This window comes from Mesoplodon mirus (assembly GCF_964341445.2).
Source record: "Mesoplodon mirus genome assembly, chromosome: 3".
Classification (NCBI taxonomy): domain Eukaryota; kingdom Metazoa; phylum Chordata; class Mammalia; order Artiodactyla; family Ziphiidae; genus Mesoplodon; species Mesoplodon mirus.
The window spans coordinates 16,105,536-16,124,587 of NC_138978.1; the positions used below are offsets into that span (position 1 = coordinate 16,105,536).

General features: G+C 47.4%; 1 protein-coding gene across 1 annotated transcript in view; it reads left to right on the forward strand.

The window, feature by feature from the left end:
* Positions 1 to 350: 350 nt before the first annotated feature.
* PADI4 (peptidyl arginine deiminase 4) overlaps positions 351 to 19,052 on the forward strand; it is a gene marked incomplete at both ends in the record, with an annotated part of 48,801 nt that continues 30,099 nt past the window's right edge. Inside the window, 1 exon segment of the mRNA XM_082612106.1 lies at positions 351 to 358. Coding sequence (XP_082468232.1) covers positions 351 to 358 — 8 coding nt within the window.

Sequence of the window (19,052 nt, forward strand, 5' to 3'; positions counted from 1 at the left end):
TGGGTGGTTTTCTCCAGATGTGTGTCAGTTACATGTGTGTTGTGTGGGTCCAGCTGTGTTTCCATCCCTGGCTAATAAAGCTATAGAAACACAAATGGTTTGAGTCTAATTTGGGCCCTTCTTTGGGCTTAGAACACAACAGCAAGAACAGAGAAGTCTTTTTGCAGCTGAAGTATTTGCTTGCCTGGCCCCCAAGAAGATGAGGTGAGAAGCCCAAATTTTGGTAAGACTGTGAGGTTGCTCCATCTTGGTCACAGGATGAGTTAGGGCCACCATGGACAGTTGCAATGACATGGATGCATAAATGCAAGCCCAGGGGTCAAAGGTCAGGCTGCCAGGACCAAGTGAGCATGGCGGGGTGAGGGTCTGGGCTGTGGCCGGAAGGTTGCATCATGAGTGTGGCAGTGAGGGAAGCCAGTGTATGTGGAGCATGGAGAGGCCTGCCATGTGCCCTCAGCGACATCCTCCTTCCTGCCCATGGGGAGGCCATGAGCACCTCATAAAGGCCCCGGCGGGCTTGCTCTAGAGCCCCAGGGAATCACGCTCTTTGCTTGTCCCTTCCAAGCCCCGTATTCTCTCCGGAGACGCAAAACCCATAAAAACTCAAGCTGGCCCTAGGGCTGGGTTACTTCTGGGTCGTCAGAGAAGATACCACAGCCTTCCCCAACTTCCCCTCCCGGCCAAGGTTTACTTAGAATCTCTGGAACAGACTCCCAATGCCCCTCATGTGACCAGATTTTGACAGAATAAGCTCACCTCCAAGGGAAGCTGAGATAAATGAGGTTGCTGAGGAAATCATATATATATATATATATTTTGTGTGTGTGTGTGTGTGTGTGTGGTATGCGGGCCTCTCACTGTTGTGGCCTCTCCCGTCGCGGAGCACAGGCTCCGGACGCGCAGGCTCAGCAGCCATGGCTCACGGGCGTAGCCGCTCCGCGGCATGTGGGATCTTCCCGGACCGGGGCACAAACCCGTGTCCCCTGCATCGGCAGGCAGACTCCCAACCACTGCGCCACCAGGGAAGCCCGAAATCATATTTTTTGAAAGGGTTTGGGCTGGGGTACATAGAAGGCAAGAAGGCAAGTGCCTAAAAGTGGAAGGGCTGGGATGAGTTTCCAAGCAGGCTTTTCTCACCCCCGGATGCTCTCGGACGGGCCAGCGGCCTCTGGGTGGACCCAGCAGAAAGTCCTGGAAACTTCTCACACCTCAAGTTTGCCTCCTGTGGTCCAGGCTGATGTGAGTGAGACAAATGGGCAGCCCAGGAACCTAACCCCAATGCAGAGGAAGCAAAATGAGTCCTCATCTGGGCCACTGAAGACACCATTCACCTGTCCACACTGCAAAGGCTATAGCCAGTGTATTTTTTCCCCTCTACTGCTGTAACAAATGACCACGAACTTAGTGGCTTAAAACAATGCAAATTTATTATCTTATAGTTCTGGGGGGTCAGAAGTGTGAAAGGCTGTGTTTCTTCTGGCAGCTCTAGAATACAATCTGTTCTCTTATATTTTCCAGCTTCTAGAGGCCGCCTGCATTCCTCGGCTTGCAGTCCCTTCTCCCCTCTCCAAAGCCAGCAGTGTAGTATTTCCAAGTGTTTCTCCGACTCTTCTGGCCCCCTCTTCCACTTATTAGGACCGTTGCGATTACACTGGGCCCACCTGGATAAGCCAGGATTCTCCACCATCTCTGGGTCAGCTGATTCACAACTTTAATTCCATCTACAACCTTGATTCCCCTTTGCCACGTAAGGAAACATATTCATAGGTTCTGGGGTCTAGGATGTGGACAATTTTGGGGGGCCATTATTCTGTCCAACTAGGCCCAGACTGGGCTTTCTGGCCTCCACGATCGGGACCACACCTGCCACCTCTAAAATCCAGCTTGGCCTCTTGACAAGTGTCACGGAGTCAGTGGGAGAAAGATGCCATCAATGAACTCTCCCTCCAGGGCTGGCACTCAGTCCTGGACCCTTGATGACACTGGGCTGAGACCTGGGATCCCATGGGTGCAGGCTGGGTGGCTCCGAAAAGCACTGGGGGCTGTCTCATCAAGCCTGGGAGCAAGGGTCCCATCCACTGGCCACTGTCTTCTCAGAAGGCTGCCTGTGTTACACTATTTGGTCTCTTCCAGGGCCTGGTTCTCAGGCCTGGAAACCCCCAGGGAGACCAGGATGAGGCCTGAGTTTTTTTGGAGTGACTCCTTTCCCACCCCTGCCCCCTGCCCCTTACTATGTTTCCTTAAACACAGAGGTTAGCCTTGACCCTGGGGAGGTCAGGATGGAGGTCCTAAGAGAGCCTGAAGCCTGCTAGACTGGGCTGTTGTTATACCCCAGCAAAAGCTTGTTCAATACCCTCTGTTAATTCCTCACTCATTCAAAAAATATTCAATGAGCATCTACTGTTTGCCAGGCAAAAATCTCTAACCTCAGGAGTTTACATCTAGGGAGGTAGCAAGAAAAGAAACACAAATAACTAAGTGCCATTAAGTGGAGGAAGTGAGGGCCAGGGAATAAAGGGGATAGGGCCTTGCTTCAGCAGGATAACTGTCACCTCTCAACGGAGGTGACATTTGAGCTGAGACTGGAAGATGACACCGAGCTGTGGGTAAGCAGGGGAGCAAGCTTCTGGGCACTGGGAACTGCTGTGCAAAGGCCTGGAAGTAGGGGAGCACAGGCAGCATAGGCAGGACCAAAAGCCCTGGACGGGGGTGGGTGTGGAGAGAGTAGACGAGGAGGAGGCCTGTTTTCCTGTAGCCCTACTACGCCCATCTTGAAGCATGTTGTCCCTCTCCGCTCCCCCTCTCCAGGGTCTGACTCAGGGGTGGGCAGGAGAGGGTAGAGCATGCCCAGGCACTCTGCCCGCCCAACAGAGTTCCTGGACAAAGCAACATGGCACAGTGAAAAGGCCACGTGCCTCGGAGTCAGATGACGCGACGCTGAACTGACACTTCTCAGCTGTGCACGTAACCTCTCTGAGTCTCAGTTTCCTCCTCTGTAAAATGGGCATGATAATGGTGCCTGCCTCACAGAGCTTGAGTGGGGTTTAAGTGACGTGCCTAGTAGCACAGTGCCTGGCACGTAGTAAGTGCTTGACAAAAGATAACTGTTGTTATATAACACCCCCTGGACCATCCCCAAGTGATGGCTCTGCATATATACTCCTAATTTCTGCATTCAAATAGGGGACAAAGACCCTTTGAGACCCAGAGGTCAGATTTGGGAGGAAGGGAAGGCTGTCCTGGCAACTCTCAGGTCATATCCTGCTGGGCTCAGTTGCATGAGGTTGACCCAGGAGGAGGCTCCTGCCCAGAGTGAGAGCCTGTCTTTCTTGTAGAGATTTACAGCTTGAGCGGCACTGGGCCCGCCTGACTCATGCTTTATTTAGAATTAGGAATAAGTAACTGCAGGAGGTTGCCCAACCCTGTGGTCTCCTGCCTCTTCCCTGGCAGTCCCGGAGGGCGGGAGTGTCAGGTGGGATTGCTGGGGCTCCAGGGTAGGGTGGCCGGAAAGGAATTCTGGACGACTGGACCGAGTCAATGGAACTGTCATTTCCTGTAGGGTCAATGTCATCCACATCTCCTACAGCGGAATGATGGTGAGTGGGAGCCGTGTGCTGGGCGTGTACCAGAGACGCCTTACACGCATCATCTCATTTGCTCTTCATGACAGGCTAACAGGTAGTTGCAATTATTAGCCTCACTATATAGACAAGGAAACTGAGGCACAGAGAAATGAAGGAAACTGCCCGGGTCACAGAGCTATGAAGTGGGGGAGACAGGTCTGAGCCTGGACAGGTGACCTCCATAGCCTGGGTTCTCAACCAGCCACTCCAGTGGTTCTCAAATTAGAATCACCTGGAAGGCTCTTAAAAACTAGCAGGAGGGCTTCCCTGGTGGCGCAGTGGTTGGGAGTCCGCCTGCCAATGCGGGGAACACGGGTTCGTGCCCTGGTCCGGGAAGATCCCACATGCCGCGGAGCGGCTGGGCCCATGAGCCATGGCCGCTGAGCCTGCGTGTCTGGAGCCTGTGTTCCACAATGGGAGAGGCCACAACAGTGAGAGGCCCATGTACTGAAAAGAAAAAAGAAAAAAGAAAAAAAGAAACTAGCAGGAAAAAAAGAAAGAAAAGGGAATTCCCTGGCGATCCAGTGGTTCGGGATCTGCGCTTTCACTGCCGAGGGCCCAGAGTTCAATCCCTACCTGGGGAACTAAGATCCCACAAGCGTGGCCAAAATACAAAACAAAACAAAACAAAAACCCCACCTCAAAAAAAATGAAAACCTAGCAGAGTCCTCCTCCCCCTTGGAGATCCTGTCTGGATGTTGGGATGTTGTAAAAAGCTGCCCGGCGATTGTGCCTTGTGGCCAGCGTGGAGTGTGAGCGACCCCTGCCATATTGTCCTCCCAAGCATCTCTGCCCCGCCCCTGCCCCGGTACCCCTCCCCCAGTCTGGAATCAGCAGTTTCAGGGGGCCGTGGTTCCCCTTTTGTGGCAGCCACTCAGGCTGTGGTGGCACCTTCAACAACCAGACAGTTCCTGCTACAGTCAAATTTTCTTGCTGGGCCAGAGGTTCTTAAACAGAGTGCACACAAGATTTCCTGGAAGAGTCATTAAAAATACAGATTCCTGGGCCCCCAACCCCTCCAGCCAGGCCTCCCGAGGCCAAATCCCTGGGCCTGGGCAACTGTATATTGTAAAGCTTCCCAGATGGTTCTGATGCGCACCTGGGTTGAAACCCCAACTCTTTCCTATTCATCGTGGCAAAAGCTCCTGGATACAGAGTGAATGTTTATCAAGAGTGTGTCTTTGAACACATTCTGGTATATTTCATACCTTGGACTGTTACACTGTCATTTAACAAGAAGGAGTAGGAAGTATCCCAACTGACTTGGGGAAATTTCCACAAAGTATCAAGTAAGAAAGACAAGACACAAAATAGTTTGTGGGGCTTCCCTGGTGGCGCAGTGGTTGAAAGTCCGCCTGCCGATGCAGGAGACACAGGTTTGTGCCCCGGTCCGGGAAGATCCCACATGCCGCGGAGCGGCTGGGTCCGTGAGCCATGGCCGCTGAGCCTGCGCGTCCGGAGCCTGTGCTCCGCAACGGGAGAGGCCACAACAGTGAGAGGCCCACATTTACCACATAAAAAAAAAAAAAAAGTTTGTGCATTATGATGTCAGCGTGGTCACTGTGACCTCAGAGCCATGCCTCCCCCCTGTGTGTATGTGTGTGTATATCGATTGATGATTATATGATCATGGAAAAAAACATGGACCAGTCCACCCTAGATGTTAGCATGGGTGTGGCACAGAGCAGGAAGAAACCAAGCAGACAGGCAATGGCTTAAAAAAAAAAAAAAAAAAAAAGCTTAAAAGTAGGGTGTATTTTGGCCACACATGTGATTTACTTATTTTAATTACATTGGTGTGTATATGTATAAAAGCTTTTTATAAAAAAATAAAAATGAGCTGTGTTTTGGGCCAAAGACCGTGACAACCCTTGGAAATCAAAGTCTAGGTCGAAGTCCTGGAGGGAGTATAAAGGACAAGATAGCCCTTGTCACAGTACAGACCACAGGGAGCCCTTTCCTCTATGGAGCCCAGAGTGACCCAGCACCAAGTGATACTCAGATCAGGAAGGAAATAAATGGGACATGGGGCTGGGAGCCACAGGGGATCTACCTTCAACAAGAGGTCAGGGAGGCCTTCTGAGGAGGTGGCATCTCAGACTGGGCTGGAAGGCTGGGAAGGAGCTAGGTGGAGAGAGGAGACAGTGCCAAAGCCCTGAGTGGGGACTGGCCTGACGTGTTCTAAAGCCTGGCCAAAGGCCTCTATGGGGGAGTGTAGGGAACGAGGAGAGTGACGTGGGTGATGGTAGAAGAGAAGGCAGGTCTCCGTCTCCGGGGTCTGGTAGGCCACAGTGATGAGCTTGGCTGTCACTCCGATGCAGTGGGGACCCCTCTAAGCAAGGTGTGATGTGATTTGGTCTACATTTTTTAAAAGATTGTTCTAGATGTGGAACAGCTTAGCATGAGATTTGAGGGTAAGGAATGGGATGGGAGCAAAGACACAGGTCAGAGGGCTGCACGTTAGTTCAGCCAGAGAAGTGACCCCGTTCAACTTTCCATTTGTGTGAAAACAGGAAGCAGCAGGCTTGCTGATGGACAGGAGGTGGGAATGGGGAGAGGCAGGGTCAGCTGCCAGGTTTCCAGACTTATTACTTATTGATTTTTTATGAAGTAGATCAAGGATACAAAAAAGTTTTTATGATGTTTCTGAATGATTTAAAGGATAATTAGGAAGTGAAAAGCCTGTGTACTCAGCACTGATTTCCTTAAGAAAGAGAACATTCCAAACCTCTCCGCAGTCCTGTGGGTGAGCCTTCCCACCCCTCTCCTACACCCAGGGGTCTCGCTAATCTGAATTTTGTGTTTATCATGACTTTGCTTCTCTGTATAATTTTACGACCTATCTCAGTATCTCTGAACGACCTACTCTTGCATTTTGCCTGTTTTTAGAATTTATATGCATAGAACAATATTTGTTGTGTTATTCTGTGACTTGCTTTTTTCACTCACCACTGTGTTGGTGAGATTCATTCATGTTGCTGGTCACCATAATCCATTCCTTTTCACTGCTGTGTAGTATTCCATTTTGTGAATGAGATTTATTTATACCTCTTTCTGTCAAAGTGTCTTGGGTTCTTCCTACACTTGCTATAACAATGTGGCTCTCACCATTCTTGGAGACGTTTCCTGGTGTACACATTCATGAGTCTCTCTAGAATACATTCCTAGAAGGTGTTTAGCTTTATTAACTGGGAGAATGGTGATGCTGTGGAGGAAAAAGGGATAGGAGCAGTTTGGGAGGAAGTAAGCATCCAGGGAGGCCAGCTGCTCTAACACATAGACTATAAAATGTGTAATGGCTCAGACACTGCATGTGTTTATTTCCTGCTCAGGCCAGCAGTCTGAGGTGGTTCAGGTCTGAATGGTAAGTCCACGTGTTGGGGTGGAGTGGGGGAGCTCTGCCCCACACCGTCCCTCAGGGACCCAGGCTGATGGAGGTTCTGTTGGCTTCACTCTGGGCATTGACCTTGAGCCCCCAGAAAAGAGAAGAGAGAGGGTGGAGAAAGCACACCAGTATCTGAACCACCTCAGGCCGGAAGGGCCCCACATCACTTCCGTTTACAGTCCAACAGGGAGAACTCAGTGGCCACGTGTAGATGCGGGGGACTCTGGGAAATGTGGTCTTTGTCTGGGCAGCCACCTCCAGCGTCGGGTCCACGTTACAGATGATGGGGAAGGAATTCCTTGTTGACCCCTAGCCACCCCGAACCCAGAGGAGAAGGAGACTGGGCCAGGAGAAAAACCTCGTTCATGGCGAGAAGCTTGCCAGGGCTCATCCTTCAGTTTTCGGCTCAAGTCTCAGTTTTATTCACTTCGTGTCCTACCCTTAGGGATGCAGAGCCAGCCTTCTTCTCACAGTGGTGGCCAGACAGCACAGGCCCACCCCTGTAGGTCCCTCTCTGATCCCTCACCCCATCCCAGGCCCATTCGTGTTGTGGTTCTGGGTCTCGCTCGCTGAGCAACAGCCACTGTAAGCAGGGTTTCCTGGAGAGAGATTAATGAGTCAAGGGTTTCTGCAAGGGAAGCTGACAAAGGGCCTCAGGAAGGGCCTGGGGACTGAGGAAAGCGTGTTGGGAAGTGTCTCTTTCTGTCTTTTCTGCTTCCCTATTTGTGGCCATGGAGCAATTGGTGTGCCAACACAGAAGTAGGTTGAGGTTTATCTGCGAAACTGTCCCTGCCACTGCTCATGCGGAAGAGCTCTGTAGATGGGAAAGAAACAGGAGTGGACTCTCAAACATATTTTCATTTAATCCAGTGGATATTTGTTGAGCACGTACTATGTATCCAGGCAATAAGTGACAGTGACTGTAGCATAGTTCAGAGCCTGGGCTCCAGGGTCAGGCTGCCAGGGTGTGCTTCCTAGCTTTACCACTGCCCGCTGTGTGACCTCGGGCTGATTACTTAACCTCTCTGAACTTTACTTTGCTCATTGGTAGAATGGGGATAGTGACAGTACCCATCTCAGGGCAATGTTGTGAGCAGTGTGACAGATCCAGGTAGGTGATTGGCATAGGGCCTGGCACTCAGCAAACTGCAGCCTAGTGACAGGGAGAAAGTAACCTGAAGTAACTTACCTGAGTAAGCTAAAAAGACAGGTATGTTTGGCTCCAAAGCCTCGTTTTTTCTGCACTGCCACCTAAGGAGTCTCTTGCCTGCTTTTTTCTTTTTTTTTAATTTTCTTTTTTTATTGGAGTATAGTTGTTTTACAAAGTTCTGTTTTAGTTTCTGCTGTACAACGAAGTGAATCAGCTTTGTGTATACATGTATCGCTTCCCTCTTGGACCTCCCTCCCACTCCCCCACCCATCCCACCCATCTAGGTCATTACAAAGCACTGAGCTGAGTTCCTTGTGCTATACAACAGATTCCCACTAGCTATCTGTTTTACACATGGTAGTGTATATATATGTCAATCCTAATCTCCCAGTTAATCCTACCCTCTCCTTCTCCCCACCGTGTTCACATGTCCATTCCCTACGTCTGCGTCTCTATTCCTGCCCTGAAAATAGGTTCATTTCTACCATTTTTCTAGATTCCACATATATGCATTAAGATACGATATTTGTTTTTCTCTTTTTGACTTACTTCACTCTGTATGACAGTCTCTAGGTCCATCCACGTCTCTACAAATGATCCAATTTCGTTCCTTTTTATGGTTGAGTAATATTCCATTGTACGTACCACATCTTCTTTATCCATTCATATGTTGATTGATGACATTTGGATTGTTTCCACATCTTGGCTATTGTAAATAGTGCTGCAATGAAGATTGGGGTACATGTGTCTTTTTGAATTATGGTTTTCTCAGGGTATATGCCCTGTAGTGGATTGCTGGGCCATATGGTAGTTCTATTTTTAGTTTTTTAATAAACATCCATACTATTCTCCATAGTGGCTGTCTAAACTTACATTCCCACCGACAATCTTGCCTGCTTTTTTCTGATGATAAATATTTTTTTAAGATAAGCCAGACAAGGACTTCCCCGGTGGTCCAGTGGTAAAGAATCCACCTTCCAATGCAGGGGACACGGGTTCGATCCTGGTCAGGGAACTAAGATCCCACACGCCGCAGGGCAACTAAGTCCGCGCGTTGCAGCTACTGAGATCGCGCTCCTCAATGAGAGAGCACACGTGCCGCATACTACAGAGCCCACGTGCTCTGGAGCCTGTGCACCACAACCAGAGAGAGAAAACCCGTGCGCCACAGCTAGAGAGAAGCCCGCGCGCTGCAGTGAAAGATCCTGCGTGCCCCAGTGAAGAGCCTGAGTGCGGCAACTAAGACCCCATGCAGCCAAAAAAAAGAGAAGCCGGACACATAAGAAGTCAGGTGACAGCAAAGCCTTCATTAAGACCACAAGTGTAAGCACTTGCTGCCCACTGGGGGTGGGCAGTGGTGTCTTCCGTTTGCCCACTGCGATGTGCCAGTGGCCACTCCCTTACGATCTGAAGCTGAAACAAACATTGGGCAGGTTTTCATGAGGCTCAGGGTGGGAGGGGGCTGGACTCTATTCCCCCAAGTCCACCCCATCAGTTCTGGGCACCTGTCCTGGGTCTCCTTGTTGGGTAGCAAGGATTTGGGATGGTTGCTGACAGGATGTCAGGGCGCAGGAGTCACCCTTGGAGTTCCTAGAAAGGAACGCATGCTTGGAAAGCCGAGGGTGAGCGTTGTTGGTGTGGGTGCTCATCTGACGTGCGTGTCATGAGCCAGTGGATGCAAACGAAGCGCGATTGATAACTCCCTGAAGCAGAGCTGTCTTTGAAGGGTTTAAGGCCAGCAGTAAAGTTAGTTCCATAGTTTCTTTTTTGAACCTGTCTTGGGTCTTTAAATGAGTCTCAGCATCTTGAGAAACAGCATCTCAGTGTTAATTATATCAGTTGGAACCTCTTAATTACCTTAATCGCAGAAATTATAGCTGTCCTGGGCAGTTTCCAGGGCTCGGGCGAGCAGGGAGCTGAGCAGGGCTGGGCAGGGAATCATCCAGAAAGGAGTTTTCATGTGAGTAACATGACCCAAGAGGCTCCTGGACAACTCAGTCATTATACTTACTTACTTATTATACTTACTTATTATTATTATTATTACTTATTATTCTCTATTTTTAATTTTTTATTTCCTTGACACATTTCTCAAGGGATTCCAGGCCACTTATAATAAGGAAATATTCAACAAGCGGGTGACTAAAAAGTAGAGAAACATAAAGACATCAAAGCAGGAAAAATCTTGGACATAAAGGCCGTGGGAAAGGACAAACATATCTATGACCATGAGGATCGAACTAGCACCTGTGGTTAAGCTCAGAGTTAGGATCTGAGCTTCCCAGCAGCCCATGCAAGAAGGGAACCAGAGTTAGGCATCTGATTCTCATTACTAGAAGGAAGGTAACATGCCAAATGATTCCTGCCACACACAGACCTTTGTAAAAGGATGTGGAGGAATCAGTGTCCTCGACGACCTTGTAACAGCAAAAACCTGATGAGAGACTGCCTGGGGCAGGGCCTCTGCTTACTCATCTGTAAAATGTGAGCACTGCTTGCTTTTTGGGTTCTTTGAGGACTAGGCCAGCCCCTGGCAGGCAGTAAGCACCCAACCAAAATTCATTTATTTACTTTCTATTCCCACTCACACCCCACAGGATTAGTGCCTTCCTATAGTTATTGGTTCCTTATTATCTAGCTATGTAATCCTCATGCCTACTTTATATGGGCACAATTATCCCTATTATGTGTCCAGCTCAGTGGTCGATTCTGGGGATATAGCAGCGAATGAGCAGATGTGGACCCTGCCTTTAGGGAGCTCACAGATCAGCAGAGAAGCGAGGCAAACAGACAATGGCAACCTGTCAGGGTAAGTAGGATTATAAGGGCATAATAATAATAATCGGCATATAATAATAATAACTATAATGGCTTCCATTTTTTAGCACTTAATCTGAGCTAAGTACTATACATGACAAGAACAGCATGAGAAAGGAAACCTATAGACACAGCAGGGAACCCAGAAACAAAAATATTCTAAGTAAAACTCTTAGCAAACTGCATTCAAAAAGGATACAATATCAGATTATACAAAACCAGGTCAAATTAAATGGATTCCAGGAAGGCAAGCTTCAACTTAGGAAATCAGTTCAATAGATTAACAGGTCAAAGAAAAAAAATTACACAATTTTCTCCATAAATCAGAAACTAACAGTTGATAAAACTTCCATTTATGATTTTAAAATAAAAAACTAAGAATAGAAAGGAGCTTCTTTAACCTGATAAAGAATATCTATCACGGTGGATCTCAAAGGGCATCAGCAGTGCCAAGGAACTTGTCCAAAATGAAAACCCTCAGGGCTCACCAAGACCTACTGAGTCCGAAACTCTGGGGTTTGGGGCGGGGGCGTAGTCCGTTTCAATACGCTCTCCAGGTAACTCTAGTGCTGGTAGAGTTTGACAACCAAGAAACCCACATCAAAGACTATACTTAAGGGCCTCCCTGGTGGCGCAGTGGTTGAGAGTCCGCCTGCCGATGCAGGGGACGCGGGTTCGTGCCCCGGTCCGGGAGGATCCCACATGCCGCGGAGCGGCTGGGCCCGTGAGCCATGGCCGCTGAGCCTGCGCGTCCGGAGCCTGTGCTCCGCAACGGGAGAGGCCACGACAGTGAGAGGCCCGCGTACAGCAAAAAAAAAAAAAAAAACTATACTTAATGATGGAATATTGAAACCATTCCTTCTAGGATCAGAATAAGACAAGAGTGTCCGCTATCATCATTTTTATTCAGCACTGAACAAAGAAAGTTCATGTAGTAGGTAAGGCAAGAGAAAGAAATAAAAGTTTTAAGGATCGGCAAAGAATGATTATATATGTAGAAATCCAAAAGAATCTACAAGCTACAGGAACAAATAAGAGTGTTTTGCAAGGCTATCATTATAAAACCAATACAAAAATCAATTGTATTTCTATATACCAACAGCAAATAGAAAAAAATTTTAAACTTAAATATATCACTTATAATAGCAATAAAAAAGCAAAACAAAATAAAACACCAAAGAGCAAATCTAACAAAAGATGTGTAAAACCTTTATGGAGTATACTATACAACTGTACTGAAAAACATTAGAGAAGATCTAAATTCATGGAGAGAGTTACCATGTTTATAAATTCAAAGCTTAACATTGAAAAAAATGCCAATTCTCCCCAAGATCTGTAAAGTAATGCAAACCCAATTAGAATAGCTACAGTGTATGAGTGTGTAGAACTTATAAGCCGATTATAAAATGTATATAGAAGTATTAAGAGGGGCTTCCCTGGTGGCGCAGTGGTTGAGAGTCTGCCTGCCGATGCAGGGGACATGGGTTCGTGCCCCAGTCTGGGCGAGTCCCACATGTCGCGGAGCGGCTGGGCCCGTGAGCCATGGCCGCTGAGCCTGCGCATCTGGAGCCTGTGCTCCGCGACGGGAGAGGCCACAACAGTGAGAGGCCCACGTACCGCAAAAAAAAAAAAAAAAAAAAAAAAAGAAGTATTAAGAGGCAAGAATAGCTAAGTCACTCCTGAAGGTGACAAGGTGTGAAAACTTGCTCTACCAGGTGTTGACTTATTATAAAGCCATAGTAAATCAAACAATGTAGAATTTATGCAGAGATAGACAGACCATTTACACAGAACAGAGGGCCAGACATTTTATTATTGCATGGTAGAAGTTGTTTATAAACCCTATATACTGATCTGTCACCACTTACATGTATTACAGGTATATTTTCTCCCAGGTTGTGGCTTTTCTTTTTACTCTCTTAATCTGTCTTTTAGCCAATAGCAGTTCTTCACTTTAGTGTAACTAAGTTTATCCTTCCTTTCCTTTATCATTTTGTTCTTTGTGGACCAGTATCTAGGATGTATAAACCACTCCTACCATTCAATAAAAAACAGAAAAAGAAAAAGGGAAACAAACTGCTAGAAAAACAGGATAAAACTATGAAGAGGCCCTTCACAAAACAAAAAACACAGATTTCCAATAAACAGATGAAAAAGATATTCAACCTCATTAGTAATCAGGAAAATATGAAGGAAAACCATAGTGGTAGAATACTACATGCTCACCAGATGGGCAAAAATAAATAAATACACAAAGTAAAACTGTTAGTGAGGATATGGAACAACAGAACCCTCGTATATAAATTGCTGATGGGGATAAAACTGGTACAACCACTTTGAAAAATAGTTACTACCCAGCAAGTTAAAAATGCCCGCACCCTACGCCAGAAACTTGACTCCCTATGTATATACCTAGAGAAACTCTTGCTCTGGTACCTGAAGAGACATGACTATTCATAGCAGCATTTGTCAAATTATCCCCAAACTGGAAACAATGCCCATTTCCAGTAGGATGGATAACTCAATTGCTGTATATTCATATGGTGGAATATTAGAGGGCAATGAAGATGAACCATGTATGGCTCACGCATCAACATGGACACATCTCACAAACACCACGTTAAGGGAAGGAAGCAAGTCACAAAGGAATAAAGTGTGCTTCCATTTACGTAAAGACCAAAAGCAGGCAAAACTAAACAATAAAGTAAAAACCATAAAGAAAAGCAACAGACTGATGATGGCAAAGGTTTGCGTCATTGTTTGCTCTGCAACTGGGGGGAAGGAGGGAGGGAGGTGTCCTCAGACAGTTTCAAAGGTGCTGAAGACTTTCTATTCTTCAACCCGGGTGGTGTTTCCACGATGTTCACTTTGTTGTTATTCCTTAAAATGATTGCATGTTACAGGCTCCTCCGAATGCACGATACATTGTGCAGTTTGAAGAAGTGCACATGGATATAAAGGCAACCACGGAAAGCGTGCATGAGTGACTCAAGTTCATCAACACGGCTCACACTGGCCGGAACAAGAGCAGACCCCGCCTCCAGTGGCAGATGGCGGAGGATTTGCCAATCCTCGGGAAGGGCTTCTGGGGGTGGGCTGCAAGCAGGCCAGCTGCTCCAAAGCTCAGTGAATAGGAGGGCGTCCACAGACGGGTGACCAGACTACAATGTCATCCCTGAGCCCCCTTTCCCTGGAAGAGTCCCTGAGCGCGTGTGTGTGTATAGAGGACAGCTGTGTCAGTAAAGCCCTGACCATCTCCGGGTCGGGGCGGGTGTGGGGAGTGGGGGTGGGGGGAGAGGAAGAAAGAGTCACTGGAGATGGAGATCATCAAGCAGAATTCCCAGGGGTCTGTGAACCCATCAAACTGTGGGCAAAATATTCCATATGTATTTTTCAGGGGAAATGTGTCCCCACCTGTGCCCTGCTCCTTGAAGGGCTGAGGACACGGCCCACCTCCTGTAACAGATGCTGTTGGTGCCCCCCACCCCCTCCCTCTTCAGTTCATGGAGGTCCAGCCCACGAGGGCCAGCACTCTGCTTGAGGTTTTCTCTGGCCACCAGAGCCCGCCCATCAAGGTGCAGGGAACTAACGCCCCCCCAGGAGCAGCCCTTAACCAACGACTGATGGGATTGGGTGTATTAATGCCCTGGCTCAGCCTCTCCTGGGAGGGCTCGCTCTGGAGCCTGAGCTCCACACCATTTCCCAGGGCTCCCCGGTGGGTTAAGCTCCAGTCGCCCGCAGGTGGTGACCAGCTCACTAATATGCCTTCACTGATTCTTCCCTCCCTGTCTCACTTTCCCACTCCCTCCCAGTGTACCCGGCGCCTCCCAAATAAACGACTTACACTCAGATCCTTGTCTTAGAATCTCCCCTGGGGTAACCCAAACTAAGAAGCCCCAAGAAGATGAAGAACGCTCACAGGGAGTCAGGAAGAGAGACTCCCATCTTGGTTCTGCACCAACTTGATCATGACCCTAGGCTGGTTACAGCTCTTCCCCAAGCCTCACTTTCCCCATCCGCAAGGGAAGGAAAGCTAAGGGCATCTTTATGGCTTCCTTTAAATGCTCAAAAGGGTAAGTGACCCATATACATTGAGAACACCCGTCCTATTTTCAAAATGACAAAATTATGATGATGGAGAACAGATAGTTGTTGCCAGCGGTTTGCAAAGGTTGAGGGGTAGATGGATGGGTGTGACTGTAAAGAGATAGCACCAAGGGATATCTTTGCAGTGAAGGAATAGTCTGTATCTTGATTGTGGTGATAGCTAGAGTAATCTACACGTGTCCTAAAATGACGTTAAATACACACACATTGTGCTCATGTCAATTTCCTGGTTTTGATATTGTGACTATCAAGATGTGACTATTGGGACAAACTTGTTTAAGGGTAAATGAATGGGGCTTCTCTGTACTATCTTTGCAACTTCCTGTGAATCTTCTATTTCAAAATTTAAAAAAGTAAAACATAGGTGCTTCCCTGGTGGCGCAGTGGTTGAGAGTCCGCCTGCCGATGCAGGGGATGCAGGTTCGTGCCCTGGTCCAGGAAGATCCCACATGCCGCGCGGCGGCTGGGCCCATGAGCCATGGCCGCTAAGCCTGCACGTCCGGAGTCTGTGCTCCGCAACGGGAGAGGCCACAACAGTGAGACGCCCACGTACCGCAAAAAAAAAAAAAAAAAAAAAGTAAAAAAAAAAGGAGAACACCTGTCTTAAATACTGGATGGTATCACATACATGTGGAATCTAAAAAACAGAAAAAAAGTCCATTGCATAGAAATGGAAAATAGAATGGTGGTTGCCAGAGATTGGGGGAGTGGAAAATAGGATGATTTAGGTCAAAAGGTACAAATTTTCAGTTATAAGAAGAATAAGTTCTGAGGATCTAATATACAGCGTGGTGACTATAGTCAATAATACAGTATTGCATACTTAAAAGTTTCTGAGAGTCGATTGTAAGCGTTCTTACCACATACACACACACAAGAGTTAACAAACGTTAACTGTGTCGGGTGATGGATGTGTTAATTATCTTGATCTTGGTAATCATTCTACAATGTCTATGCATATCACATCATCATGTTGTGCACTTTAAATGTATGCAATTATATTTGTCGATTACTGCTCAAAAAAGTTGTTTTAAAAGATAAGGAGAGGACTTCCCTGGTGGCGCAGTGGTTGAGAGTCCGCCTGCCAATGCAGGGGACACGGGTTCGTGCCCCGGCCCCCACATGCCGCAGAGCGGCTAGGCCCATGAGCCATGGCCCCTGAGTCTACGCGTCCGGAATCTGTGCTCCGCAATGGGAGAGACCACAACAGTGAGAGGCCTGCGTATCAAAAAAAAAAAAAAAGAAAGAAAGAAAGATAAGGAGAAAAAAGGAACAGCTGTCCTAAACTATGTGTCGCTGTGATGGTTAATTTTACATGTCAACTTGGCTAGGCCATGACACCCAGATATCTGGTCAAACTTCAGTCCAGATGTTGCTGTGCAGGTATTTTTAGATGAGATTAACATTTAAATCAGTGGACTTTCAAGTAAAGCACATCACCCTCCATAATGTGGGTGGGCCTCATCTAATCAGTTGAAGGCCTTAAGAGAAAAAAGACTGACATCTTCCAAGGAAGGGGGAATTCTTCTAGCGGACTGCCTTCAAACTCAACCCACAGCATCAGCTCTTCCTTGGGGTTCTCTCCTGCCTGCCCTGCAGATTTGAGGCTCCCCAGCCTCCACAATCATGCGAGCTGATTCCTTAAAATCTGTCTCTCTCTCTCATGTGCACACAGTGTATATATTTTTTTTTTTGAGAGAGAGAGAGAATCTCCTGTTGGTTCTGTTTCTTTGACTTTTGTTTCATGTCCCTTGAAGGCAAGGACCCTTCTATCTTCTGTGTCCCTAATAACTGGCACAGCACCAGGCACAGAGGTGTGCTCAGCAGATGTCTGTGAATGAATCTAAGTCAGCAGACCAGTGTGTCTGGGGTCTTTTATTTTCCCTCCTAATTGGCCAGTGAAGTCTTGTGGTTAAGGCTTTGCCACTGCTCGATCTGGGTTTAGGTCCTGATTTCTTTTACCACTAGTGTGTGATCTTGTTCAAGTCCTTCAACCTCTCTGAGCCTCAGTTTATTTGCCTACACACCGAGGGTGATAACCCCTTCCTTCTGGGGTTGATATGAGGATCACGTGAGTTGGTGTGTGTCAAGGACTTCACCTGGCGCCTGCCTGGAGCTCAGGACCTGCTAGTTGATGCTATTGGCTGGAAGCACAGGACTGGAACATTCTCTGCACAAAGGCAGTTAAGAAGACGTATATTGGGATACCATACTTGAAAGCAGGATATCCCAGAAAAAATTGAGGCTTTTTCCCTGGATTCCTTAAGACTTGGGAAGAGGACCTGGCACATAGTGAATGCCTAGTAATTGCATGAAAGGATGGTGCACAGGTAGTATAATGCACCCACTGGAGGCCCTGCTCAGTGAAAAACAGGACGAGAGCCCTACATGTGAGGGCAGTGGCAGCCCCAGGTCTCATCCTCCTCCATTATGGCTTCTGAGCCCTGGACTTTATAGGACAAAGAGGCATGTTAATGTTATACTCACAGGGCCCTTGAGTGGCAGCTGAAGATGTCTGGGCAGCCCTCCTTAGTGAGAGGGATGCACAGTGAGGTCTGGAGCACCCAGGAAGAAGAGTGCTAGAGAAGGCAGCCACCAAACAGGCATGCGCTACCTAGACCTCGGCAACACCATTCTCCAGCCCTGCCTGTCAGCTTCCTGGCTGGGTGTAAATCCACTGAGCAAACAAATCCTGGAAAAGATCATCACCCAAGCCTGGCTGAGAAGAATGTGAGGTGTCAGTGTTATTTTAAACCAGAGCTTGGTTCAAGTTTTTATGGCAGGGCTTCCCTGGTGGCGCAGTGGTTAGGAGTCTGCCTGCCAATGCAGGGGGACACGGGTTCAGATCCCTGGTCAGGGAAGATCTCACATGCCACAGAGCAACTAAGTCTGGGCTCCACAATTACTGAGCCTGCACTCTAGGACCCTCGTGCCACAACTACTGAGCCCCCGTGCTGCAACTGCTGAAACCCGCGTGCCTAGAGCCCATGCTCCACAAGAGAAGCCACCGCAATGAGAAGCCCGCGCACTGCAACGAAGAGTAGCCCCCGCTTGCCACAACTAGAGAAAACCCACGTGCAGCAACGAAGACCCTTGACCTAGTCAAGAATACATAAATAAAAATAAATAAATTTATATTAAAAAAAAAGTTTGTATGGCAGTGTTATTTTAACATAGCTCCAGGTTCAAACTTCTAGTTGCTGCTGGAGAGATGCAATCATAGTCTAACCAGAAAAAACAAAGTGATGAATTTGTGACGTGATGAATTGCCTGCAGGGCTCCGGCTCCTGGCTCTGGTCCTTTCCCTTCCTAATATCCTTCCTGATCAAAATTGCTCTAAAACAACGAGAACATGGGTGGCAGATTGGATGGCAAACATCTGGAACATTTCTCAGTCTCATTAAGAACTAAACACAAAATACCACAATCAAAATAGCAGAAATGAAAACAAAAACAAAAGTTGCTGGGAAGGCCAGGATGAAGTGAGCAGTTGCGTGAATTGCTTATATAGATGCGATTTTATATAATCCTTTGGAGAGCAGTTTCACATATTAGGAATTCTACCTCCAGGAAAATAAACAAGGAAGTAACCTTATTCAGAGACAAATGTTTATTTGGAATTCATAATAACAGAAAATGAGAATAACGCTTGGTCAAAATGTAAAAGCATTTGGGAATGGGTAGGAAAATTGTGGTACCTCCATTTGATGGATTATATGAAACTTGCAAGCTCTTTATGGTAATATGATAAATACCTTTTTGTTAGGTGAAAAAATCTGGTCAGGATTTTTCCTCAGTTTTTGAGCCTCAGTTTCCTCATCTGTGAAATGGGGATTATACCCACTTCATAGGGTGCTTGTAGGGATTAAATGTGAAAACCATAAAAATGTTTAAGTACTTAGCACAGTGCTGGGCCTACCCCTGGTAGTTGTTCATTCATTCATCCATTAATTAATTCATTCAACAAATA